General features: G+C 37.1%; 3 protein-coding genes and 1 long non-coding RNA gene across 12 annotated transcripts; 1 reads left to right on the plus strand and 3 right to left on the minus strand.

Annotated features, from left to right (window-relative positions):
- Nucleotides 1-68: 68 nt before the first annotated feature.
- Nucleotides 69-12,474, minus strand: LOC110930999 (40S ribosomal protein S15). Of its 5 annotated transcripts, none has more exons than XM_035987796.1 (4): nt 6,853-6,970; nt 6,625-6,773; nt 6,499-6,556; nt 69-556 (listed from the first exon to the last, which is right to left on the minus strand). In XM_035987796.1, exons 1-4 carry the CDS (start codon nt 6,853-6,855, stop codon nt 308-310), a joined length of 459 nt encoding a protein of 152 aa, XP_035843689.1. In that variant the 5' UTR covers nt 6,856-6,970; the 3' UTR covers nt 69-307. The 5 variants fall into 5 exon arrangements, with proteins under 5 accessions (XP_035843689.1, XP_022030087.1, XP_022030082.1 ...); XM_022174390.2 differs by lacking the exon at nt 69-556 and adding an exon at nt 5,234-5,639 and having other exon boundaries at nt 6,853-6,968; XM_022174395.2 differs by lacking the exons at nt 6,499-6,556; nt 6,625-6,773; nt 6,853-6,970 and adding exons at nt 2,074-2,131; nt 2,198-2,322.
- Nucleotides 5,234-26,579, minus strand: LOC110931000 (40S ribosomal protein S15-4). 5 transcript variants are annotated; one of them, XM_022174392.2, is made up of 5 exons: nt 26,449-26,579; nt 26,221-26,369; nt 26,096-26,153; nt 17,237-17,486; nt 5,234-5,389 (listed from the first exon to the last, which is right to left on the minus strand). In XM_022174392.2, the coding sequence occupies exons 1-4, from the start codon at nt 26,449-26,451 to the stop codon at nt 17,238-17,240; spliced, it is 459 nt and encodes a 152-aa protein (XP_022030084.1). In that variant the 5' UTR covers nt 26,452-26,579; the 3' UTR covers nt 5,234-5,389; nt 17,237. The 5 variants fall into 5 exon arrangements, with proteins under 5 accessions (XP_022030084.1, XP_022030085.1, XP_022030086.1 ...); XM_022174393.2 differs by lacking the exons at nt 26,096-26,153; nt 26,221-26,369; nt 26,449-26,579 and adding exons at nt 21,546-21,603; nt 21,687-21,835; nt 22,412-22,505; XM_022174394.2 differs by lacking the exons at nt 5,234-5,389; nt 17,237-17,486; nt 26,096-26,153; nt 26,221-26,369; nt 26,449-26,579 and adding exons at nt 20,139-20,337; nt 21,546-21,603; nt 21,687-21,835; nt 22,412-22,429.
- LOC110932642 (40S ribosomal protein S15-4-like) lies at nt 15,121-16,237 on the minus strand. The gene is made up of 3 exons (XM_035988284.1): nt 16,136-16,237; nt 15,328-15,476; nt 15,121-15,257 (listed from the first exon to the last, which is right to left on the minus strand). Exons 1-3 carry the CDS (start codon nt 16,235-16,237, stop codon nt 15,161-15,163), a joined length of 348 nt encoding a protein of 115 aa, XP_035844177.1. The 3' UTR covers nt 15,121-15,160.
- On the plus strand, nt 24,713-25,030 carry LOC118490276. Its single transcript, XR_004888976.1, has 2 exons — nt 24,713-24,777; nt 24,837-25,030. It is a non-coding gene; the product is annotated as an uncharacterized LOC118490276 (long non-coding RNA).
- Nucleotides 26,580-27,044: the final 465 nt, after the last annotated feature.

A 27,044-nucleotide genomic window follows, 5' to 3' on the forward strand; every position in this document is an offset into this window, starting at 1 on the left:
AAGGGATCTTAAGGATCACAATGTCTATGTCACTAATGGACAATATATTATAGCCCGTAGGCACTTCATCACAAATGGGTTTGTATATTTTGATCATCATATTGATGATACTTGCCATGATCTAATTCGATCATATAGGCTTTAAGGCCTGGACATAGTCTAAATACCTTGACGGCTGGTGTGGTCTCTCAAGTCACACTGCCAGTAGTGTTAACATGTTCCCAGATGTTCCCAGATGTTAACAAGGATTAATCAGTCTTTGGTACCAAACATGGTTAACATAGACAGACTTGTCGAAAAAAAGACCTCACTTCAATGGAATAAACCTGGAGGAGTGGGTAACACCAATACCGGGTCTACCGTGCTTCACAGGCTTGTATGAAATAGAGAATTCAGCAAGGTAGTGGCCGATCATCTCTTGCTTGATTTCAATCTGGTTGAATGTCTTGCCATTGTAAACACCCACGACACTCCCTATCATTTCTGGAACAATGATCATGTTCCTCAAGTGAGTCTTCACTAGCTCTAGCTTCTCACCGACTGGTGCCTCACGTTTCTGTACAAATAACATTAACATTCAGCAAATGTATATAATAACATGAATGCCAATAACACAAATATTTGTCGTATTGAAGAACAAACGAACACAAATTCTCAACCATACAAGAAGCATGATATATTAACAAGATATGCTAAATTAAAGAGAACATAACAAAATTACCTAAGAAGTTCAAAACATTAAAATTCAATGATAACTTTCTATTTACATTTCGACAAATGTAAACATATTTGTTACCAATACAATAATCGCAACCTTTTAGAACATGCAAACAAACAAACACAAGTTTTCAAAAAGATACAGATTAATTACATGTTAAAAAAATAAAATAAAAATAACAAAACTACATAAACAAGCCGGAACATTATAATTCAATAATAAGTTGCACAAAGCACATTTCAAAAAGTGTAAACATAATGGTCACCAAAACAGTTATATGCAGTTTTCCTGAACAAGCAAGCAAACAAAAGTTCCCAATCGAGTAGATAAACAAAGTGGGGGGGGGGATATTCCACGGTCCTCCCAACCGCCGAGGTGATCCCACCTCGCAGACCGCCACCCAGCAAGCCTGAGTCTGGGGGTAAATCCGCTACCGTAGGGGCATTGGGAACGAGCAAGACTCGAACTCGCCACCTCCGGGTTAGAATGCGGGCTGGTGGCCATTGGGCTGACACACAATGGTTAGTATATAAACAAAGTGTTAAAATTCATAATACTCATGGCTAAGTTTATTAGGACATTCAAGGTAAATATAATCTAATAACCTACAAAATGAACATATGAAAGATAAAAAACAGAGGTAAATCAATTTTCTAGTTTTAAATTTACAATTAGAACGAGTACCAAGCACTGTATCAAAAGTCGTTTGATAACATTGCGGCTTGGATGATTTGACAAACCGGCTTGGATAACTATGTCGTACTTTTAGTTTTAATAATTAACGGGGCGTAAAGCAGTGTCAAATAGTACTAGTGTCACACAACCGTCATCGACCACCAACACTGACTCGACCTAGGATATGCGTGTTGAGACGAACCTGTCAAACATGGAAAAATAGAGGTAAAAACGTTGAACCACACATGCACGTTGCGTCGTATTAACTCGAAAAATTTAGAACTATACGTAAAACAAAAATTTGCGAAAGATGAAAAGTATAAGTGACAAAAGTTGTGAAGTTAAATTGTAAATAATGAAAAGTTTTGGGTTAAAGTTAAAAAACAAATTATGTAGGGTTAAAATTGTAAAAGGTAAAAACCTTTGGGTTAAAAGTAAAAAATTAACTTTTTTTTTAAAATGCCCAAAGCACAATGTACAACACATGATGCACATATAACTTGCTAATTTATATATGGAATAATAGGTTTCTATGGCATGCATAAACAATACAACTAGTCCTACAGAAACTCAAAAAAGAAAATGCAGAACCCTAGCTTCAAGCAATTCTATAAAATCTATAGCAAATTACTAACAAAACAAATACATTTCATTATAAAATGATTAAAAAAAAAACATACAACTTTGCGGAGCTTCTTGATTAAAGCCATAGGCTTCCTCTTCAAACCTCTCTGAAACCTATAAAACTACAAATTCAATTAAAAAAACAAATCGACGGTCATTTTACAAAAAATGAAAACAAACCTTCTGCGAGCACGAGCAGTGAAGAGCTTAACAAGCTCATCAGTAGACATATCAAGCAGAGCATCCAAATCCACACCTCTGAACGGAAACTTCTTAAACGTTCTCTTCTTCGGTGCTCCGCCTGCAACAACAGAAGAAGAGGATTATAATGATTAGATTGAATTTGAACAAGGAAATTGATAGCATTGTAACGGGGAATAGGATTACCATTGTAAAGTTGTTGAAGAAACTACTGTTGCTGCTGCTGATCTGAAAGAAATAAGAAGGCTAGGGTTTGGTTGTTTGGGTATTGTTGTATATAAAGATGGCTTAGGGTTTGGACAAGTATTGTTGGGCCTGGTTTTATTTTTTTAGTATAGTTGGTCTTAGAGTATAAGTAATACTTCGTGCTAGCTAAGGCCCAAACGACTCAACCACCACCGTATTCTGGTAGCGAATGGGCTTCCGGATAAAGTCAAAATTAATCTCCCTTCGTGTGATGGAATGCCGGGTAAGTCCGATTTTCTAAACTTGTCGTATAAATGGAAGCCTCCATGTTGTGAGATTTGTGAGGTATTTGGTCATTCAGTTGATAAATGTGGTTTAAAGGTTGATAATGTTTAAAAAAAAGATGTGAAAAATCAAGATTTTGAGCAGAAGGTTACGGGTTCTGATGTGGGCACGACCCAAAATGATGGATTTGTTGAGGTTATGAGAAAATCTAAAGCCCAAAGTAAGGGTAAAAAACCAATTTGGCAGCCCAAAAAATCAGTTTCTGGAACGAATGTGGCAGGCCCATCTGGACTTACAATTGTTTCGGACCAAGGGAAGCCCAGCGATGAGGATGCTGGGCTTCAAAAGTCTGCTGTTGAGGGATTGGGCTCGCTTCAAAATTCTGGAATAAACTTGAATGTTGTTGGGCTCCGAGATTTAGGCCCATCTGCTGGCCGTTCTTGCTTGGATCAGACGATGGGGCCCAAACCGGTTCCAAACCCGACCCGGTGGAACCGACCTGGACCCGGTTCCGGTTCCTACCCGGCTAATAGTAGAACCGGTTCCGGGTTCAAAAAACTCGTAGGTTCCGACCCGGTTCCACATCTTATAAATAAAATCGGTTCGTACCCGGTTCCTACCCGGACCCGGTGCATAACCGGAACCTGGTTCCTACCCGGAACCGGTTCCGGGTATTACAAAAAAACCCGATATGCCCATCTCTAAATTATCAATTAATGGTTTAAATAGTAACTTTATGGTATTTACCAGATCCAAAGAATGATTCATCGAGATCCAAAGAATGATTCCTCGAGTGATGTTTAAAACCAACCATTCAATCAAATACGTGAAGCAAACGAAATTGTACAGGTTATAAAAGCATAACATGATGAGATACAGATCAGTTCTACCAAAAATAAACATTAAAAAATACAAAACCAAAAATAGCAACAATCCTTATTAAACCTAAGACCTTTACAAACTGATGTTTACCACAAAAATGAGTTGACATGTGTTGTTGGTTCCGTTCGGTAGAAAAAGTAAAAAAAAAAACAGCTTTTATCGAGTAAAAACAGGAGGAACCGGTTACGTACAGTATTGACAGCTTTTTGTATTGAAAAACTAAAAAAAAAAACGGTTTCAAACAATACCCGTACCCGGTTCCAAACAGGACCCGTACCCGGTTCCATTGTACCCGAAACCGGTTACGCCGGTTCTAAATATATTGACGTGTACCCGGGTTGTACCCGGAACCGGTTCCACAGAGAACCCGGTTCCACTCACTTGTATCCATACCCGGTTCCAGTTTGGAACCGGTTCCGGGTTTTAAGAATACCCGATTATGCCCATCTCTACGATGGGCTCAGCTATGGCTGTTGGCCCATCAGCGCTGCATCATGGGTCTGGCCCATCAGTTAATCAGGAACAAAATGCGAATTTTGGAGGCCCGTCATCAGTTTTCTAAAAGTTGGGCTCGGGATTAAGGCAGGCTCGCCAAAAATCAGCCTATTTTGGATCTGGCTATGAAACAAAAAGATGTTATGAAATCTCGTTTGGGCCCAGTTGGTAGAACGGGGTTTTTTGATGCTTCAAAGGTTCAAAGTGGGCCGAGCCCAATATAATTAAATGTCACAAATAAATTTGCGAGTTTGGTTGATGAGGAGGAAGTGTTTGGTACGGAGCTTGGCATTTGGGAGCATGAAGCAACATTGGTAAAGAAATTTCTTGAAACTAATACGAGGCCACCGGATAATGTTTATAACTCTTGGTCAAGTGCTATTAAAGAAATATTTCCATGGCTTGAATAGTAAAAAACAAGGTAAGGGGGTCAAGGATGGAAGTCATGAGGAGGATGAAGTTGAAGTGGAGCCCGAGACCGATGAAACGGCACGTTTTATGAAGATGGGCTCCAAGTTTTAGCTTTATTCTTAGTTTGTTTTTTTATGTATGTTTCTCTTGTTTTGCTCTTTGTTTTTTGGCGAGTCGCCATTAAAACAATTGTGCTTTGTTTGTAATCTTCTTTTCAAATATTAATAAAAGTTTATCGGGGGTAGGAGTGAGCAAGTTTAGGTCCGGATCGAAAATAACCGAGAACCAAACCGAAAATATACCCAACCCGACCCGAACCCAAGTAAGTACCTAGGTATTTAGATCGGTTCCGACTATTCATATAAAATCGGGTCGGGTCGGTTCTCGGTTCTTTTCATGGTGAAACCCGACTTGGACCTATGGACCGGAACCGACCCTATATTTAGGTTAGTGAATCGGCTCTGTATTTTATGTTTGATCGGTTCTCGGGTCGGGTAATGGTCGGGTAGGGTTGGGTTTTCCTTTTGCTCACCCCTAATCCGGGGGCACCACGTTTCCCAAAAAAAAAACAACTGTCCATACCTACTGTAATTTTTTTATTCCTGTCGTCTGTGGGACTTCCTCCCAAGATGTTTAAAGGTTTTGCCTTTGCCAATGGACCACCACCCCATTGGTTTCACCACTGTTTTTTAACATCCTCTTTCAGATATAATCTTCCAAGCATCCACTTAAACCTTAGAAGCTTTAACAGAACAATAACTAATAAAGTATAACAAGCAATTTAAAAAGCAAGAACCTCAAAACATATGCCTTACATCTGTGATTTAAAAACAATCTACCGGATTCAGCGAACAAAAACATTTAACATTCAGTCTTCTATAACAAACACAGTTAAATGAAGAAAATCATAGCCTCACTTCAATGGAATAAACCTGGAAGAGTGGGTGGCACCAATACCGGGTCTACCGTGCTTGACAGGCTTGTATGAAATCGAGAATTCAGCAAGGTAGTGACCAATCATCTCCGGCTTGATTTCGATCTGGTTGAAAGTCTTACCATTGTAGACACCCACAACACTCCCGATCATTTCTGGGACAATGATCATGTTCCTCAAGTGAGTCTTCACTAGCTCTGGCTTCTCACCAGCTGGCGCCTCACGTTTCTATACAAATTTCATTTGAGTTTCAGCAATTGGGAAAATAAAAATTACATATACAAAGGTTTGCAGTCATGCAACATCAGCTTACAATCAAACAAAAAAGATATAAGAAAAAGATGTTTGAATTAAATAACAAATAACTAAATTACATAGTCAATTCAGATATTTATTATATTCAATGCTAAGTTTATCAAGACCAATATTAAGCAATAACATATAAAATCCATTACTGCTTTGGTTGACCACATAATCCAATTTTGTGTGCATCTCTCATAGAAGATAAGCAAAGCATAAATGTATCATTTTTTCTAACTTTAACTTGCCAATGAGAAAATGTTTCTCGTAACCGTATATAATTTAAAACAAACCTATATAGCGACGAGCTACCTGTATGCTATGTAGCGATAGCGACGAAATAAAAAGAGTACCAGATGTAAACTAGTGAAGATAGAGGGAGATTAAGTGTTTAAATCCACTAACTAGTTTTACACTTTTATGTAAAATATTTCAACTTTTAGAGACTAAATGTAAACTACTGAAAGATAGAGGGGTTAGATGTTGAAATACCAAAAGTAATTTAAACCTAAAAGCCTAAAACACGCTTGTTACGCAGCGCTGCCTTCTCCAGCTTCTTCTTCCTGGTTTCTGACAAAGAGCAGCACCTGCTTCGCCGTCAGAACTCGCTATCTGGCCGATATGTGGTCGCGAATTACCTTATAGCGGCATAAAGCTGCCACACGACGCTATTTGCTATAGTGGTCCCTATGGTCGCAATCAATAACTATGGTACTCATCTGGCAAACATATAAATGATAGTAATATACACACAATTTCAACATAATAAAAGAAACTAGAAACATACAGCTTTGCGAAGCTTCTTAATCAAAGCCATAGGTTTCCTCTTCAAACCTCTCTGAAACCTATCAATCCACAAACTCAATTAAAAAAACAAATCCAAAAAATCATTTCACTAAAAAGAATAACAAACCTTCTGCGAGCACGAGCAGTGAAGAGCTTAACAAGCTCATCAGTAGACATATCAAGCAGAGCATCCAAATCCACTCCTCTGAACGAAAACTTCTTAAACGTCCTCTTCTTCGGTGCTCCGGCTGCCGCAACGTCAACTTCAACTTCCGCCTGCAACAACATAACATTACGCTCAGATTCATAACAATAAAACAAACAAATTCAAACAGAGAAAAGAAATTAGATCAACCATAGTTTGTTGTTCAAGGAACTGCTGCTGGCTGATTGAGACGAAAAGGGGCTAGGGTTTCGGGACGATCTATTTGTGTAGTAGGAGGGCTTTGGGTTTGGATCATTTTTGGTTGTTGGGCCTAATTTTAGTATCGTTTGGGCTTAGAAAGTCTCAAATAGTAATTTGGCCCACAATGGCACACATCCTTATTTTGTATACAAACTAGTTTTTGTCCCGCCCGCGTTCTAAGCTGAATATTTATGTACTCATAACATGTACATATGTGTTTCGGTTACTTGTACATACTACTCATAACACGATCTCAAAAAAAATTCATTGAGTTAACAAATTAAAAAAAAAACACCACCATACTTTTGCTATAAAAAAGCTGAAACGATGGAAAAACAATAGTTTTAAACTGGGGACAAAATTGTAATTTTTTAGGACAAATGAGCATGTGTCAGGCAGTCGTTTAGCACAAATAATATTACACTTAGTCTACAAATTAAAAACAAAACACTGACTTAGTTTTGTCGGGGAAAAAAACTAAACGTTGGCTTGACTATAATTTTACACCTGGGGCAAAATCGTAATTTGACTGGAAAAAAATGATAAAAGTGTAAATTTGAACTGAGGGCAAAATTGTAATTTGGGTAGAAGAGAAAAAAACGAAACTAATGGCAAAACTGTAAATTTAACTGTGCAAAATCGTAATTTAGCTGGACCGATAGAAAAGTGTCATGCAGCTCCCTAACACTATTCCCCTTCATGTAAATTGTATAGTATATATAAACTAGAGGTGTACAAACCCGTTTTAGGGTTGAACACCCCAACCAACACAAACTTATTTAGGGCGGGTTCAAAATAGGTTTTAGTGTCTAAACCGTTTTTTTTTTTTTCTCAATTTTTAGGCGGGCCTCAAACCAGTTTGGGTTGGTATCGATTCTCAACATAAAATTCCCAAACATGTATCAATCCACCGGGTCAGGGTTGACCCCCAAACTTTAAATGACTACGATTGTGCCATCAAGTATCATCCAGGCAAAGCTAACGTTGTAGCTGACGCCCTTAGTCGAAAGGAGGCAAAACCTAAACGTGTATGAGCCTTACAGCTCACTATTCACTCAAACCTCCCTCACCAGATCCGTTCTGCTCCTGAAGCGCTGAAAGAAGAAAACATTAAACCTGAGTACTTGCGGGGCATGGAAAAATGACTTGTAGAGAGATCTGATGGTATTCTCTATTGCATGGAGCGAATACGGGTCCATCTGTATGGTAACCTTAGAGACCTTGTGATGGACGAAGCGCACAAGTTCCGATACTCTGTCCACCCGGGTTCTGATAAGATGTACCAGGACCTCAAAGTCTTATATTGGTGGCCAAAAAAGAAAGCTCACGCCGCGACGTATGCGAGTAAATGTTTGACTTGTGCGAAAGTCAGGGTGGAATATAAGAAACCATCTGGTTTGCTTCAGTAACCAGAAATACCCATGTGGAAATGGGAGCAAATTGCTATGGACTTCGTCACTGGTTTGCCTAGAACTCAAAGCGGGAACGATACATTTGGGTGATCATCGACCGTCTCACGAAATCAGCACACTTCCTGATCGGAGTGTCGCGCTCCGGTCAAAGATAATATTTATAAGCCCAAATTACCCTTAACAAATAGTTAGTGGTAGCAAGGGGTCGAACTACGAAGAGTATGTGGTTTGCGTGTGGATTCGATTGAATTAGAACAATTGTCACAATTTATGAAGCTTGCCAGATATTTTTGTATTTTTGTTTAGTTGAAAGATGCGAATTTAAACTAACGGAAGTGGTTCAACTGATTAACAACTACTAATTAACGAATGCAAGAAAGATTGATTACTAAACAATAATACGAAAAAGGGTTCACACACGGTTTCGGTAATTGCCAACCTAGGGTTTCTACAAGTTTTTAGATTCAACTCAATTGTATACGATTAGCGGATTTAGTGTACCGTGACTTAGGTGCCAATAACTATCAACGTTTCAAAGAATGGACAAGAATGAACTTTGTAATCAACACAAGTAAAACCTAACCAAGACAATGCATAACTACACATAACCATTTCGTAAAGTCATAACTTTTAACATCGTTCGACAATTTACGAATACGAAACAAATGTAAACTATTGTCAAAGGTTTCAAAAATCAATACAAGTTGTCACAAAGTTGAATCAAGAACAATTCAAAACCCTAAATTTAACAACTACCTACACCGGGGTGAAACCAAGGTGATTAGCCGCTCATGATTGAAGAAACTTGATCACCGGATGATTGAAACATGGATTGGACCATCTTGAAGCTTGGATGATGGAGAAATGGTGAATGGTTAGGGCTTTGGTGATTGATGATGGTGGCAATAATGATGGTGGAAGGATTAGGGTTTGTGGATGGTTGATTGTGGAAGATGATGATAATCTTAATGATTTCGTTGATACGGGTGATGGACGTGGATTGGTGATGATGGATGATTGGTAGTCAAGATGATGGCGAACTATGGCTCCAAGAACTCTTTTTAAACCCCCAAGAAGTGTAATTTACGAGTTTATGGCCTAAGAGCCAATCAAAATCGTTCCTCACACCCTAGAACCCAAAATTCACGTTTTGAAGATCTGCAGCCCGTCGGCGACGGCCTGGGACCCGTCGGCGACGGCCTCCAAAAAAACCAGCTTTTCTCCGACGCGCTAAATCACTGGATACATGCTTCTTGGCTGACGGGTGTTTCTAGAGCCCGTCCCGGACGGCCTGGAGCCCGTCGGCGACGGCCTCTTCAGCTCCAATTCTCCAATTTCTTCATTTTGCACTCCCGGTTAATCCGTAACGCGTCCTAGTTGTCCGGTTTTCGTCCTGGTGACTCGTAAAGCTCCCAAAAAGCTCCTTAAACTTCGTCAAACCTGCAAAACACATTTTTAATTAAGAGTAGGCTATGCGGAATTAAAACCATCAAGTTACACGATTACGAACACCGGTTTTCAACCACGTATCATATCCCCACATTTGTCTTTTGCTTGCCCTCAAGCAAATCTGTCTTTCACTTTCACGTGGGTCGAACAAAGAATACACTCCCCATTCCCGAGACAAAGGTTAAGGTCAATTGTCATACTAAAGTTCAAACTCTTTACAATTTTCAACATATTTAACGGTAAAGTGCATTCACAAATACAATGGTTATCCAAGATTAACCCGCCCATGAAACCAACAATTCATGCACATCCCTCACAATGTTCTCTCCACTCGGTTTATAAATTGGCTAATTTTCATAAAGGATTAGCACTTCAAAGAATAATCGCTCAAAACCGATTAGAACATGTACCCGCATAGGCTTGTAACTCAATCATGCTCCACCACCGATCACGAATACTAAGCACAAGTCATAAGGTCTTTGTAAGGGTTGTAACGGGGCTAAGCTAAGGGTAGGAAATAGGATATTTTAAAGTGGCTAAGGTGATGAAAATTCGATTTTTATTACAAAACAACTATTCTAAACAAAACTAAACTATACATCAACTTCGGAGCAATGATGTTTGCCTTTTATTTCTCAACTAGGAACATATATTTTTTTTGTTCTTGTCTCAACAGTTTCTATTCTTTTTCGTAACATTTTCTGTTTTTTCTCCATTTTTTTATATGCAAACAAACAAACACAACTATATAAACTTGACTCTTATAATTGAATTTCCATCACACGGGTTTAAAAGAAAAAGGTTTAAGGTTATGGGTTATAGGGTGGTCAAACGAAAGGATTAGGCTCAACATTGGCTACTAAGGGATAAATTTTTGGGTAAGGATATAAAAAAGGTGTAAAATGGAAAAGGTTTGCCTAATGCCTTAATCATTCTCGTGCTTGTATTCGGTCTATGGTCTCAAACGTATTAAAAGTTGAAAGTTCTACAATACATGACTAATGGTCCACTCAAACAAAGAAACATAAGCATGTGCTCTATAATGTAAAAGTGGCGCAAAACCTCACATATGTAAAGGGTATGATATGTGACATGCATAAAATGCTAGTTTCTTAAGCGGATTATTTTCCCAAATAACCACCCGCTAAATACCCGTCATGCTATTAATTTGAACTTGACCATGAAAAAAGACCAAATGGGTCGTGCCATCCCTTGTTGACTTAGTTACTTGTGGGCATTTCCGAATCAATTCTTTGTATCGAGTGAACGCTTCATGCAACGGTTCGCTTGATATTGGCAAAAAGATCTAATTTCGTCTCTAGCGTCATCGGTCTTCGCCATCGAATAGTATTCATCAAGAAAAACTTGTTTCATCTCACCCTATGTCCGAATACTATTCGCCGGAAGTGTAAGAAAAACTTGTTTCATCTCACCCTATGTCCGAATACTAACATAAATGAACAAACATAACCGAGCAATAACCAATTAAAAAGTAAACATGAGCATCAATTTGTTGGGCTTGAAAAGAATGATGAAACTAGACTGAATTGTGGCGGCCGATATTTTAATTTCCTAAAACTAGACTAAATTGTAATGTTTCTAAAAAAAGTTAAATATATAAATGATCCAAAACAAAACAAACATAGACAAGCATAAACATAAACGAACGTACGTAAACAGTTCACAACCGTGTGACATGTGTTTATGTAATATGTTTGTTCATTTAACTATATACACAAAAAAATCTGTGCTCTAAACGAACCTTCAGCCGAACGTGCACAAACAGTTCACTAAATGATCAGATCGTTTACAAGCCTATAAAATAATGGCTAACAAGTAGAATTCAACAAATCACAGTCTCATAGACCGTGTTCATCTGTTAGGTTTTCCTAATTTAAATCTATCCTAAAACAGAACAATCAAATAACTTTTTAAATTCAATTTTCAAACCTACGCTACAAGATCGATGTAAAAAAAAGATCTTTCCAAATCGATCTCGGTATTAGATCGGTCAATTTACAAACAGAACACATCGAAATGATTGGATTATCTTAGAGGAGAAAACTAGGGCAGCTGCGGCACCGAGAAAGCCAACAAACGGAGCTGTCTCATCGCCGGAGAATGTTGAAGACCCCTATCGACGTATGAGACAAACTAGGGCTAGTTAAAAACCCATCCTAACACATCTTTACTAAATCCCCCCCCCATTCTGACTTATTTTCTTTTTTAAGGAGACCCAAAATATCATGGTTGGGTTTTTGTTGCCACCCCTAATTACAAACAATAAAACTAGTAATAAACAGTTTCAAATAAAACAAAATGCAGAACATATTAGTAACAGAACAAAATCATGTAATTGTATATAATCTAAAACATATTAGTAACACAATAGATAATTAAAATAACATCATCGTAAAATGGTAAAGGAAGCATACAGCTTTGCGGAGCTTCTTGATCAAAGCCATAGGCTTCCTCTTCAAACCTCTCTGAAACCTATCAAACCACAAATTCAATTAAAAACAAATCGATTCAATTTCACAGTCATTTTACAAAAATGAAAACAAACCTTCTGCGAGCACGAGCAGTGAAGAGCTTGACAAGCTCATCAGTAGACATATCAAGCAGAGCATCCAAATCCACTCCTCTGAACGAAAACTTCTTAAACGTTCTCTTCTTCGGTGCTCCAGCTGCCGCAACATCAACTTCAACATCCGCCTAAAACAACAACAGAAGATGATAAGGATTAGATTGAATTGGTGGAAAGAAATCGATCGCATTGTAACGCGGAATAGGATTACCATTGTAGACATATCAAGCAGAGCATCCAAATCCACGGGGTGGTTACTTGTCCACGGGGTATGGCGGGGCGTGGGTTGGGCTTGGGTTGGGCGGGTGGCTATGCCATCTCAACAATTAATTTTAATATATATTTATATTTATAATTATACAAAAAATAAACATACATAATTTAAAAAAAAATACATAAACATACATAATAATTATCAAAATAAAAGACAGTCATTCTTCGTCGTCTTCGTCGCTTTCGAAACCAGGAATCGTTGAAACGTGTTCCACCAAATCAGCTCGAAGGTTCTGATGTATATCCCTTGACTTTATTAAAAATTCATTTGCCGCTTTATCTTCGTCTGTTACGTTACCTGGTTGGGGTCATCGTCATCATAGTATGTAACGATCGCTTTACCTTCATCCTCCAAAATCATGTTGTGAAGAATTATACATGTGTACATAACGTTTCCAATCTGATCCTTGTCCCATAGTCGACAAGGAATTCCCAATATTCGCCACCTTTTCTTTAAAACACCGAATGCTCGTTCGACGTCTTTACGTGCAGCCATCTGGACCCTGTTAAACTTTAATCTCTTTGGATCTGTGGTAGCGTGTTTTGTGAACGATTTTACAAAAACCCCCCACTCTGGGTAAATCCCATCAACTAGGTAGTACCCGTACACGTACTCAACCCCGTTTACAAAGAAACTTCCTTTGGGTCCTATACCATTTACCCGATCATTGAAAAGAGGCGAGTTGTGTATGATGGTAATATCATTATGTGAACCTGGCATACCGAAGAACGCATGCCATATCCAAAGATCTTGGGACGCAACCGCTTCAAGCATGATGGCTGGCACCCCGTGAAATCCACTAGTGTGAGCACCTTGCCATTGGGTGGGACAAAGTTCCCAGGGCCATTTCATACAATCTAAACTACCTATCATCCCGGGTAGCCCATGATAATCAGCGTGATGTTCCAATATTTGTTGCATGTCACTGAAGGAGGACTTTCTCAAATATCTTTTCTTATAAAGTTCTAGAATACACGAACAAAAGTTGTGAAGAGTTTCTCTAGCTACACGTGCAGACATTTTTAAATAGTCATCCATAATGTCCGAACTATTGTCGTACGCTAACTGCCTAAGTGCGGCCATGACCTTTTGCCACGTACTAAATCCTAATTGCCCGGTTACATTGGGTTTTTGTTTGAAATAATCATATTTCTCCTCAAGATCTCTAGATATTCTTAAAAATAAGTTTTTACTCATAAGAAAACGACGCCTAAACATTTTTTCATCATACTTAGGTTCCGCTGAGAAGTAATCGCTTACCAACAAATCGTTAGCGATGTGCCGTTCACGAGCGATGTACCTCCTCCTCCGTTTAGGTTGTTGAGTCTCTTCCTCATCGTCTTCGTCTTCCACGATAGCTTTCACCACAGCCGCGATCGTTTGTAGAAATATTTCCGCACCATCGTCAGATAATGATGACGATTCACTATAACTTGAAGAACTCATGGTAATATTGTGTTTTATGTGTTTGATATTGTGTGAGAAAAATGTTAAATATGGTAAGTATATATAAAGGAAAAAAGTTTTTTTTTTAAAACTAGCCCCCAACGGCTAGCCCAACGGCTAGCCAACGGCTACTTTGAATGGGCCACTCAGCAACCGCCATGTCACCTTGCTCCCCCGCCTCACGCCCGGCTTGAAACCCAAGCCCCAAGGGCCACGTCCCAAATCCAAGCCCACCCGGGGTGGTGACTTGGACGTTTTACCCCAACCCACGCCAAAACTCCCGCCCCATACCCCATGGCCTTGAACGGGTGCACATCAAAAGGTGAATGATAATAATGGGTTGACGTCATCAGAAACAGCGTATGATAGCAAAAGAGGAGTTGCCGGTGAATGAAGCGGTTCACCGAAATTCGTGAGAGGGTGGTGGTGGCAATCACGAGTGGCGGTGATTTGAGAAAATCAAGATAATTTGATGATGATTTCGCATAAATAAAAAATATTTAGTTGCAAATGTAGGAGTTTCTCAATGAATTGAAAAGGAAAAATTGGTTCTCAATGCATTGAAAAAGAAATACTTCAATGATAATTTATCCTTCGGAGCATTGAACTAAGAATGTTGAGTGGACTTGACCACAAAATCTAATCAAACGATACACAACACAATCCAGGTCCACACCACTTCAATCTTCGGTGGTGACCAACCAAGGATGGATCATTATATCTTGATCCAAATTTACTTTTAGATTTAGCAAGTGAATTGGAGTGGATTATATTATACGGTGGAAGACAAACAACAATCTAGCCGTTGAATTCATTGAATATAGTTAATTGTTAAATTCATTGCAAATATGCAAACAATCTTATTAAATTTACTTCTCTATACTTTTCATTGATTGGTTTTATGGTTTAAAGTCTTTTTACAGATACATGTAAAATAGTGTGTTCTATGGCCTAATTGATTAGAGTTGCTACAATTGATATGTTACGAAAGAATCGGAGTTGCTACAATTGATGTGTTACGAAAGAATTTATACATGCCCCTGCCGCAACGCGGGGGTGGTTGTTACTAGTTAGTAACAAAATAGATAATTAAAATAACTTCATTGTAAAATAGTAAAGGAAACATACAGCTTTGCGGAGCTTCTTGATCAAAGCCATAGCTTTCCTATTCAAACCTCTCTGAAACCTATAAAACCACAAAATAGATAATTAAATAAATTTAAATTAACAATCATTTTGCAAAATTGAAAACAAACCTTCTGCGAGCACGAGCAGTGAAAAGCTTGACAAGCTCATCAGTAGACATATCAAGCAGAGCATCCAAATCCACTCCTCTGAACCAAAACTTCTTAAACATTCTCTTCTTCGGTGCTCCGGCTGCCGCAACATCAACTTCAACATACGCCTGCAACAACAGAAGATGATAATAAGGATTAGATTTAATTGGTGTAAAGAAATCGATAGCATTGTAACGGGAATAGGATTACCATTGTAGATTTGTTGAAGAAACTGATGTTGTTGCTGATCTGAAACAAATAAGAAGGCTAGCTAGGGTTTGTTTGTTTCGTATATAAAGAGGGCTTAGGGTTTGGACAAGTATTGTTGGGCCTGGTGTTAGTTTTTAGTGTAGTTGGGCTTATGCAAATGGTGCCTTACGAATTATTAATTCACCAATGGTGTATTGTTGGGTCTGTCGGTAATAAAGAAAGTAATTGATTTGTGATCCCAGTTTTCGTGTTGAATCACGACCCAACTGGTTCACACCAAATTTAAACCAAGAAGTTTACTCATCCTGTTTTCTTTTCGGACCCACTGCTAGTGAAGGTTTGCAATCCTTTGTTATGAAGGGCATTTTCATAGTTTTTTCCTAACATTGCGGTGGAGAGCTTTAGCTTGCTCTAATATATAGTTTAATATTAATAATTAATTAATGTGTATAAAGGTGTTGAATCAAATGATAGTAGGGTTATGTAGTATTGTTCTAAATAAATGCTCTTAAGTTTTCTGTTGAGGCTGGCTACAATGTTTCATATAACGAGTCATTAATTCGCACGCACTCGTAACCGCCTCTTGCTCGACCTCCTCATTGGTGGAGTTACCCTCATCCGCTAAAAAAATTTTGTAGTAATATTTCGCAATGGACGACGAGGAGGTGGGGGAATCCATTTTTTATAAAATGGGTGAAGGTTGTATAAAAATTTGATATTTGAAGTTGTGGGTGAAAGATTTTTTTTTATTGTGGTGTATAAAATGGATGAGGGTGATAGCATTTATATAAAAGTTAAATAAAAAAACGAATATAGCCGTTGTAATCATGACTGTTACCAACGGTCATTGGCCAAATCAAGTTCTCTCTGGCGTTGATTTTAAAATGCTCCAGCCCTTTTTTTTGTTAAACAACGTCCAGGGGGAGGGGGGGGGAACACACCGTTGTGGGGCGTTTTTGAACCAAAAAATGCCCAAAAAGTTCACCACTACGGGTGGTCTTATTGTCAAGCTGGCTGCTTTAATTGATGACACTGACTGCCGTATATGTGGCTGATGGATTAGATGTCTTTTTCAACCTTACACATAATCAGAATAACATTAAAGAACAATCAACAAAGAAGATGCACCTTCAAACATCTTTATACGTGATGTAGGAGCATAACTGATACAATATGTGATCTAGGAACATACGTGATACAAGAAGACTACAAGAAGAGACATTAAGTTTGCAAAAAATAAAAAAAAATAAAAAAAAATTACAAGTGTTATTACAAGTTAAAAACCAAGCTAAAAAAACAAATAAAACAGTTCCCGTATAAACTTGAGTAAGATTTTGCAAGTATCATCATCAAGTCAAATGGCAAATGACGGGGATTTAGGCAGAGGCTCACATCACCATTCAAGAATTTTTATCACGATTGTGGAGTAATAACAATTCACTACTGTTTATACGCTTTCAGACATACGACGATGAAGCAAAAAACTAAAAAGATCTAATGTGTTTCTGTCTTGCTATAAGAGCGGTAGGTCCGAATGTTGGGATCCACCGGAACTTGAGAAGTTATAACAGAACATAAACTTAAAAACACTGAAAGAAGGTATAACAAGCAATTTAAAAAAAAAAGCGAACAAAAACATTTAACATTCGGAACACAGTTAAAAGAGTAAAATCATAGCCTCACTTCAATGGAATAAACCTGGAAGAGTGGGTGGCACCAATACCGGGTCTACCGTGCTTGACAGACTTAAATGAAATTGAAAATTCCGCAAGATAGTGACCGATCATCTCCGGCTTGATTTCGATCTGGTTAAAAGTCTTGCCATTGTAGACACCCACAACGCTCCCGATCATTTCTGGAACAATGATCATGTTTCTCAAGTGAGTCTTCACAAGCTCTGGCTTCTCACCAGCTGGTGCCTCACGTTTCTATCCAAATTTCATTTGAGTTTCAGCAATTGTGTAATTGAAAGTTACAAATAAAAGATTGAGTAAACTTCCGTAGACAATTCAGACAGTTCACAGACAGTTTTCTGTGTCCATTGCGTTTTAGAAATAAGAGAGTTTTATGTGTTTTCTGCTATTGCGTTTTAGAAAAAAAACACATTTTTAAGTGTCTTTAGTCATTGCGTTTTAGGTAAAAACACACTTTTGAAGTGTTTTTAGTCATTGCGTTTTAGGTAAAACACATTTTTAGGTGTTTTCGTTCAATTGCGTTTTACAGATAACATTTTCTTTTGTTTTTTTAGGCCATTGCGTTTTAGAAATGAGACATTTTTAAGTGTTTTCTGGCCATTGCGTTTTATAAATAAGACATTTCTTTGTGTTTTTGGTGCATTGCGTTTTAGGTAAAACACATTTTTATGTGTTTTCAGTCCATTGCGTTTTACAGAGAACAATTTCTTTTGTTTTTTAGTCAATTGCGTTTTAGAATGAGTCATTTTTAAGTGTTTCTGGCCATTGCGTTTTACAAATAAGACATTTCTTTGTGTTTTTGGTACATTGCGTTTTAGGAAAATGTCATTTTTTAGGTTTTTTTTTCCATTGCGTTTTACGTAACTGGGGGTTTTTCTATTGCGTTTTACGCAACTGGGTTTTTTAATTTTTTTTTTTAAATATAGCAATAGTATACTCGTTTTAAAGATAAAAAAACGCTCGTTTTTTTGTGCCATTTTTATAAAAAAATAATGTCATATGAAAAAGTTATTAACGTTTAAAAATTTAGGGGGGGGGGAATTGGAGGAGAGAGAAACTATTGTGTTGGATTGACTAGAATGCCCCTAACAAACTCACGCGCCTCTTTTTTTTTTGCTTCAATTTCATTAATTTAATCTTAGCCATTGATTAACTAAATAGATGGTCAAGATTACTTCCTAGCCTTCCTAGCCAAATAAACTTCCTATTGTATCTCCACCCTATATATACACACTTGTGTATGTATAATTTAATTAAAATAGCCATTTTATAAAGGCCGCTAATACCGGTATACACACAGGATGTATACCAAGTGATTTTGCGTCGTGACAATGATATGATTCATACAGTCGGAAGAACATTTTTTCGACTTTCAATACATGCCTTTGTCACATGGCCCCTATGATGTGACATGTGACATCGTATCCATTGTAAGGGGTGGTGTACGGATACAAATATGGTTTATAAAACAAACTTGAACCGATCATCCAAAATGATTAAACTCGTGTCGTGTGACAAAGATGATCATTCACAATTGATTGAGAGTTAACAACTTATTATACGTTTTTACTAAATGGTTTGTACTTCTTGCCTCGTGGATCAGTTATATGTTTTCACACATTTTCAATATTATACGTTAAATAACTATTAAAACAACACATAGTTGCAAACTTACGCTTATACTTTCTTATTTTTCTCATACCTCTCCCATTACGAGAGAGAAGCTCGGACTTTTCTCTTTGTTATCTTTTCAACTCATGAACTAGTTAGAATGAGGATTGATCATCGGCACACAGACAACTATGCTTCTTAGAAATAGTTAGAATGAGGACTTTTTGGATACGATGACAATGCTTCTGATTTCAATGATCAAAAAAGAAATAAAAAAGGAAGTTAGTTTTGTGTGTGAGGCCTAGCTAAAAATGAGATATGATTCAGCAGGTGCCAAACTGCCTTATGCATCAGCGGCATATAAGCTCTAGACAAGTCAAGAAGTACCCTCGTGAAACCGTCTTAAGTAGAGCTTCCAAGAACTCATCGATCAAACCATGCTTCGGGTGAATTGGGTTAAAGAAAAGTCTCACGGCACCCACCAGGAAGGTGGGACTGATAAGGTGGACAAAGGATACAATTGCTATCTTATTCGACACCATTTAGCTTTCCTTTAATATTCTAGTTATTTTCTTAGGGAGATTAAACACCATTTATCTTTCCTCCAATATTTTAGTTTTTTCTTAGGAAGATCAAAACACTTTCATACATAATATGTATAGATCTTAGGACGGCTTGTAGGTTCAAAAAATTGTTAAAAGTGCAAGAGGGTCAAGAATAGCAATCAGAGCTTGTATGGGTCACAGGTTCAATCCAAGGTAGAGTTTGACGGATAGATTCGGTCATAGAGTCCCATATGAGGTTATGTAGATACCCACCCCCCACCCGGCTTGGAGGATGACCATGTGTAAATCTTTGCATTCGAAAATCTTTCCAGGTCCATACTCCCCACCCGGCTTATAGTTAAGACCTTACAGATCTTTAGTGCATATTCTAATGCACTACAGAAATCATCCATATTTCGAAAAGAGTTGTAAAGGCTGTTGTTCACGCTAACCTCAAGAATTGTTGACATCCATAAACTGGAGCTTAATAGACTAAAGCAGATAAGAAATAACTTAAATACTACGACAGGGTATCACAGACGGTTTCAAAAAGATCCTTAAAAACATGTCTTAAATTTGTGAAATGAAAACAAACTAACAGATTCAGAGAACAAAAATAATCAGTCTTTGGTACCAAACATGGTTAACATAGACAGACTTGTCCAAAAAAAAAAAAGATCTCACTTCAATGGAATAAACCTGGAGGAGTGGGTAACACCAATACCGGGTCTACCGTGCTTCACAGGCTTGTATGAAATTGAGAACTCAGCAAGGTAGTGGCCGATCATTTCTGGCTTGATTTCAATTTGGTTGAATGTCTTGCCGTTGTAAACACCCACGACACTCCCGATCATTTATGGAACAATGATCATGTTCCTCAAGTGAGTCTTCACTAGCTCTGGCTTCTCACCGGCTGGTGCCTCACATTTCTGTTTAAATAAACATTTACATTTCAAAGATAGTAAAAATATATGCCATCAACACAAATATTTACAGTCTTGAAGAGCAAAAAACACAAGTTTGAATCAAACAAAAAACATGAGATAGATACAGGAGTTTAAATTAAACAAAATATACAAAACTACAAAAAACTATTCAAAACATTAGAAATCAATCTTTATAATTCAGTAACCGTTAACGTGAACGTAAACAAACTAGCATAAATGAAAAAACATAACCGAGCAATAACCAATTAAAAAGTAAACATGAGCATCAATTTGTTGGGCTTGAAAAGAATGATGAAACTAGACTGAATTGTGGCGGCTGATATTTTAATTTCCTAAAACTAGACTAAATTGTAATGTTTCTAAAAAAGTTAAATGAATATATAAATGATCCAAAACAAAACAAACATAGACAAGCGTAAACATAAACGAACGTACGTAAACAGTTCACAACCGTGTGACATGTGTTTATGTAATATGTATGTTCATTTAACTATATACACAAAAAAATCTGTGCTCTAAACGAACCTTAGCCGAACGTGCACAAACAGTTCACTAGACGATCAGATCATTTACAAGCCTAAAAAATAATGACTAACGAGTAGAATTCAACAAATCACAGTCTCATAGACCGTGTTCATCTGTTAGGTTTTCCAAATCCAAATCTATCCTAAAACAGAACAATCAAATAACTTTTTAAATTCAATTTTCAAACCTACGCTACAAGATCGAAGTAAAAACAGATTTTTCCAAATCGATCTCAATATCAGATCGGTCAATTTACAAATTGAACGCATCGAAATGATTGGATTAACTTAGAGGAGAAAACTAGGGCAGCTCCGGCACCGAGAAAGCCAACAAACGGAGCTGTCTCATCGCCGGAGAATGTTGAAGACCCCTATCGACGTATGAGACAAACTAGGGCTAGTTAAAAACCCGTCCTAACCCATGTTAAAATTTAGATTGATATTTTAAAACCCATCCTAACCCATCTTTACTAAATTCCCAGCCCATTCTAACTTATTTTCTTTTTTAAAGAGACCCAAAATAACCCTAAACAGTTTCAAATAAAACAAAATGCAGAACATATTAGTAACAGAACAAAATCATGTAATTGTATATAATCTAAAACATATTAGTAACAAAATAGATAATTAAAATAACTTCATTGTAAAATAGTAAAGGAAACATACAGCTTTGCGGAGCTTCTTGATCAAAGCCATAGGTTTCCTCTTCAAACCTCTCTGAAACCTATCAAACCACAAACTTAATTAAAAACAAATCGATTCAAATCAATTCAAATCCAAAACAATTTTACAAAAATGAAAACAAACCTTCTGCGAGCACGAGCAGTGAAGAGCTTGACAAGCTCATCAGTAGACATATCAAGAAGAGCATCCAAATCCACTCCTCTGAACGAAAACTTCTTAAACGTCCTCTTCTTCGGTGCTCCGGCTGCCGCAACATCAACTTCAACATCCGCCTGCAACAACAGAAGAAGATGATAAGGATTAGATTGAACTGGTGGAAAGAAATCGATGGCATTGTAACGGGTAGGGGTGCAAACGAGCCGAGCCGAGCCCGAGCTCGACCAGGCTCGAGCTCGACCAGGCTCGAGCTCGAGCTCGAGCTCGTTTAACATGTGAAAGCTCGAGCTCGAGCTCGGCTCGAAGGTAATTTTTCAAGCTCGAGCTCGGCTCGGGCTCGATTCGTTTAGTATTTATTAATTAATTTATATTAATTATAATTATTATTATACATATAATTTAGTTATTTATTTATATTTATATAAATGTTAATTATTATTATATAAATATATGTTTAATATATTAATAAAAATATACATAAACAGAAAGCTCGATTAAGCTCGCAAGCGGCTCGAGCTCGATAAGCGAAGCTCGGGCTCGGGCTCGTTTAGCAAACGAGCTTGTTTTTAGGCTCGGGCTCGAGCTCGAGCTCGTTTAAGCTCGGCTCGTTCGAGCTTTTTTTCGAGCCGAGCTCGAGTAGCTCGCGAGTAGCTCGGCTCGTTTGCATCCCTAGTAACGGGGAATAGGATTACCATTGTAGAGTTGTTGAAGAAACTCTGCTGCTGCTGCCGATCTGAAAGAAATATGAAGGCTAGGGTTTGGTTGTTTGGGTATTGTTGTATATAAAGAGGGCTTAGGGTTTGGACAAGTATTGTTGGGTCTGTGTTAGTTTTTAGTGTAGTTGGGCTTATGAAAATGGTGCCTTACGAAATAATTGACCAAACAAAGTTTAAAACTCAAAAGATATTTAAAGTCGAATATATTTAAAAAAAAAGTACATTTATCTATATCTGTACTACCTTATTAAGGAAACTGAGTATTTTACCTTTATGGAAATTTTACATTGTGTACACATTTTGAAGCAACATGTACAAGAGAGCGAAACTATTTTATAGAGGGTAAACTTGTGCATTGTCCAAAAATTTAAGACACTTTAGAGGCATTTTTGGGATTTCAGCACATTTGTAACCTATAATTAAGATGACATGTGAAGAGTCTAAATTAATTGTTATTCTAAATAAATTTATGCATTGTAAAATTGATTAAATGATTATCCACCACAAAATATATGGTATTAATAATTTATTATAGTTGTAAATTATCCAAATATATGGTCACATCCAAATATATCATAAATCCAAATTATCCAAATATATGGTCACATCCAAATATAAACGAAAGCGTTGATAAACGGAACGAAAAGAAAACAAGTACAATGTTTTAAGTCGTTGAATCCGCCGCAACGCGCGGGTTTCCCACTATTATAAGAAAACGATTTTGTACCCAAATATATTAAAAAAGAAAGAGTGCATTTTTGCTTCACCCGGTATGACTTTATGATTAGTTATAACTGTGTTTGATCAAGTAAGACTGTGTTTGACCTGTTATGCCTATGTTTGACCTTTGATGCAAATAAAAAGAAAAAAGGGAGGCAAAGTTTGATTAATATAGTGACAAATGGGACATTTTGGAAACCTACAATCCCCCCCCAAAAAAAAAAGAACAGCACACCTACACAACTTCAACAAAGTTGTTCTTCAACTGGAAGAACAAGAGCTACGTACCAAGACTATGGAAAATCCAGACATGTACTTCGTGAAATTGTACTACGACTATGTTTAACATTGATTGACAAGGTATGAGTGTTGTGTTATGTTAATCGAGTCATGTTTGACATGAAACGTTTAACACGACTATTTGACTCGAACGTGAAGTTTAACTAAACATGTCATTTTGTACACTAAGATGAACGTGATCAATAAATGGGTTACACAAAATGAACATTTTGCACGATTAAATTGGTTTGATAGCACGAATGGCGTGGCACAATTTAATAAGCATCTCAACAACACCAATAAGTTTTTTTTGCGTTATACTTTGTATTCAACTTAGAAAAACACTTTATATTTACATAAGATGACACGTGTAAAATAGCTCACTGTCATGTATAACACTACGCCAGTGACGGAACCAGAACTTCTTTGTGAGGGGGTCATCATAAGACTCTCTTTTCTACCGACTACAACTAGAAAGTCTAAAACATGTTTTTTCCTAGAAAAATCTCAGATTGTACATATAAATATATTACAAATTTCTATGTCCGGGGGGTCAGCAGACCCTCTTGACCCCCCTCTGGTTCCGCCCATGACACTACCTTTTGATCTAGTGTTCATTCTCTTATACATGTTACGACACGATCTAAATTCTTGCTTAAAACATAATGGCATTTTTATTTGGTTAAAACATTTTTCACCAAAACATATTGATCTCCAAACATTTATCGCGATTCATCAACACATATATACTTTCTGGAAACATTTCATTTGTTATGCTACTATAGTTTTCAAGTTATTTTGCAATTTTAGCATGAGTTTTATTGGGGTATTGTTTATATGATTACCATTATGTATTTTGGTTAGTATAACTTTTCCTTCAAGACATAAACATTCTCCAAACATGTCTCGCGAGTTTCTTCATCAAAGGCTCAAAGCATTTACATTCTCGACGCATTTCATTTTCTTTGGTTATTGTAAATTTGTAGTTGTTTTGGATTTTAGCATGAGTTCAATTCCCGTATTGTTTATTTAATTACCAGCATATGTATTTCTTGATTCTAAGTTGACCAATCTGGCAAGAAAAAGTTACCGGACATCCATATACTGAAATGGGTTAAGCAAGTTGAACCCGTCTTACTATAAATGTATTCGGTTATTTATAAAACCACGTTGTTTTAATAAGTGTGTCGTGTCAGCCTTTTTAACTTATTTAACACGATAAGTTAAATGTATTATAAACAGGTTGAACCCATTTTGACACCTTCATAATTGTATTGGTGACCATCTTTAACCAACTTATATAAATTATTTTTTAAATTTAACTAAAAATATAAGAGCGGTAGGTCCGAATGTTGGGACCCACTGTATTTTTTAAATTTAACTAAAAATATAAGAGCGGTAGGTCCGAATGTTGGGACCCACTGGAACTTCAGAAGTTATAACAGAACATAAACTTAAAACACTGAAAGAAGGTATAACAAGAAATTTAAAAAAAAAAAAAGCAAGAACCTCAAAACATATGCCTTACATCTGTGATTTAAAAACAATCTACCCAATTCAGCGAACAAAAACATTTAATATTCAGAACACAGTTAACAGAGAAAAATCATAGCCTCACTTCAATGGAATAAATCTGGAAGAGTGGGTGGCACCAATACCGGGTCTACCGTGCTTGACAGGCTTGTATGAAATCGAGAATTCAGCAAGGTAGTGACCAATCATCTCCGGCTTGATTTCGATCTGGTTGAAAGTCTTACCATTGTAGACACCCACAACACTCCCGATCATTTCTGGGACAATGATCATGTTCCTCAAGTGAGTCTTCACTAGCTCTGGCTTCTCACCAGCTGGCGCCTCACGTTTCTATACAAATTTCATTTGAGTTTCAGAATTTACAGCATAAAAACATCAGTTTACAATCAAACAAGAATAACATTATATGAAAAAAGGTGTTTGAATTAAACAATAAAAAAAAATTCAAATCCTTTATGAAACACCATTTTTAAGAGTTTTATACATGTTTTAGGTTGATTCCAGCATTATACAGGGATTTTTTTCACCATTTTGGCTGGAAAATGCCCTGAAGCAGCGGCTGAAAGCTCACATTTAAGGGCGCTGGGCTGTGCCTGAGCATCTAAAGAGCTTTTGACAACATAGATGATATTCAATGCTAAGTTTTATCAGGGTAAACCACTAATTAACTTGCCCACATAATCCGATTTTGTGTACCGCTTAAGGAAGATAAGCATAAATAAATCATTTTTCAAACTTTAATTTGCCAATGAAAAAATGTTTCACGAAATTGTATATTGTATATAATCTAAAACGAAATTATTATATCTAATAAATAAGTAATCGGATGCGTCACATGTCACAATTATGTGAGCCCAAGTGTAGTTTTCCCACTTCTCCCATTTCGCCCATTCATATTCTAAAAGCATGGATGGCAATGGGTCGGGTTCAGGTAATCCCAACCCCAAACACGTCAGGTTTCTAGCGGGTATATACCCATTGGGTATCGGGTATACCCGTTAATTTAAAAAAATCCATCAGGTAAACTACTAATCAGTTACATTTAGTATTATTACTATAACAATAAATGTGTCGGGTTTACCCATCCCTATCTATAAGTTAACTCAAAATATAATAAAAGAAACATACAGCTTTGCGAAGCTTCTTAATCAAAGCCATAGGTTTCCTCTTCAAACCTCTCTGAAACCTATCAATCCACAAACTCAATTAAGAAAAACAAATCGAAAACAATTTCACTAAAAAGAATAACAAACCTTCTGCGAGCACGAGCAGTGAAGAGCTTAACAAGCTCATCAATAGACATATCAAGCAGAGCATCCAAATCCACTCCTCTAAACGAGAACTTCTTAAACGTCCTCTTCTTCGGTGCTCCGGCTGCCGCAACGTCAACTTCAACTTCCGCCTGCAACAACATAACATTACGCTCAGATTCATAACAATAAAACAAACAAATTCAAACAGAGAAAAGAAATTAGATCAACCATAGTGTGGTTTGGTTGTTGTTTAGGAACAGAGGCTAGGGTTTCAGGACGATCTATCGTTTGGGTTTTGATGGAAGATCGATTCCTTGTGTAGTAGGAGGGCTTTGGGTTTGGATCATAGTTGGTTGTTGGGCCTAATTTTTAGTATCTTTGGGCTTAGAAAGTTGCTCATACCACAATGGCATGCCACACATCCTTATTTATTTATTTACTACATCTACATTCTCTATGTGGTAATAGTGTTTTTCAATGATTCGGTCAAATAGGCGGCAAAGGAAATAGTGTCAGGCAGTTGCTTGACACTCCCCTATTGCCCTAACAAATTTATGATTTTATACCGCTTTAAAATTACGATTTTGTCATCACTTTAAAATTATGTTTTTACCCCAACTTAAAAAAACAATTATAAAAGTGTAAATTTGAACTCAGAGCAAAATTGTAATTTGGATAGAAGAGAAAAAAAAAAACAAAACTAATGGCAAAACTGTAAATTTAAACAGGGCAAATCGTAATTTAACTGGACCAATAGAAAAGTGCCAGGCAACTTCGTGACACTATTCCCCTTCATGTAAATTATTATAATATATATAAACTAG

Source organism: Helianthus annuus, chromosome 3 (assembly GCF_002127325.2).
Source record: "Helianthus annuus cultivar XRQ/B chromosome 3, HanXRQr2.0-SUNRISE, whole genome shotgun sequence".
NCBI classification, from domain to species: Eukaryota; Viridiplantae; Streptophyta; class Magnoliopsida; order Asterales; family Asteraceae; genus Helianthus; species Helianthus annuus.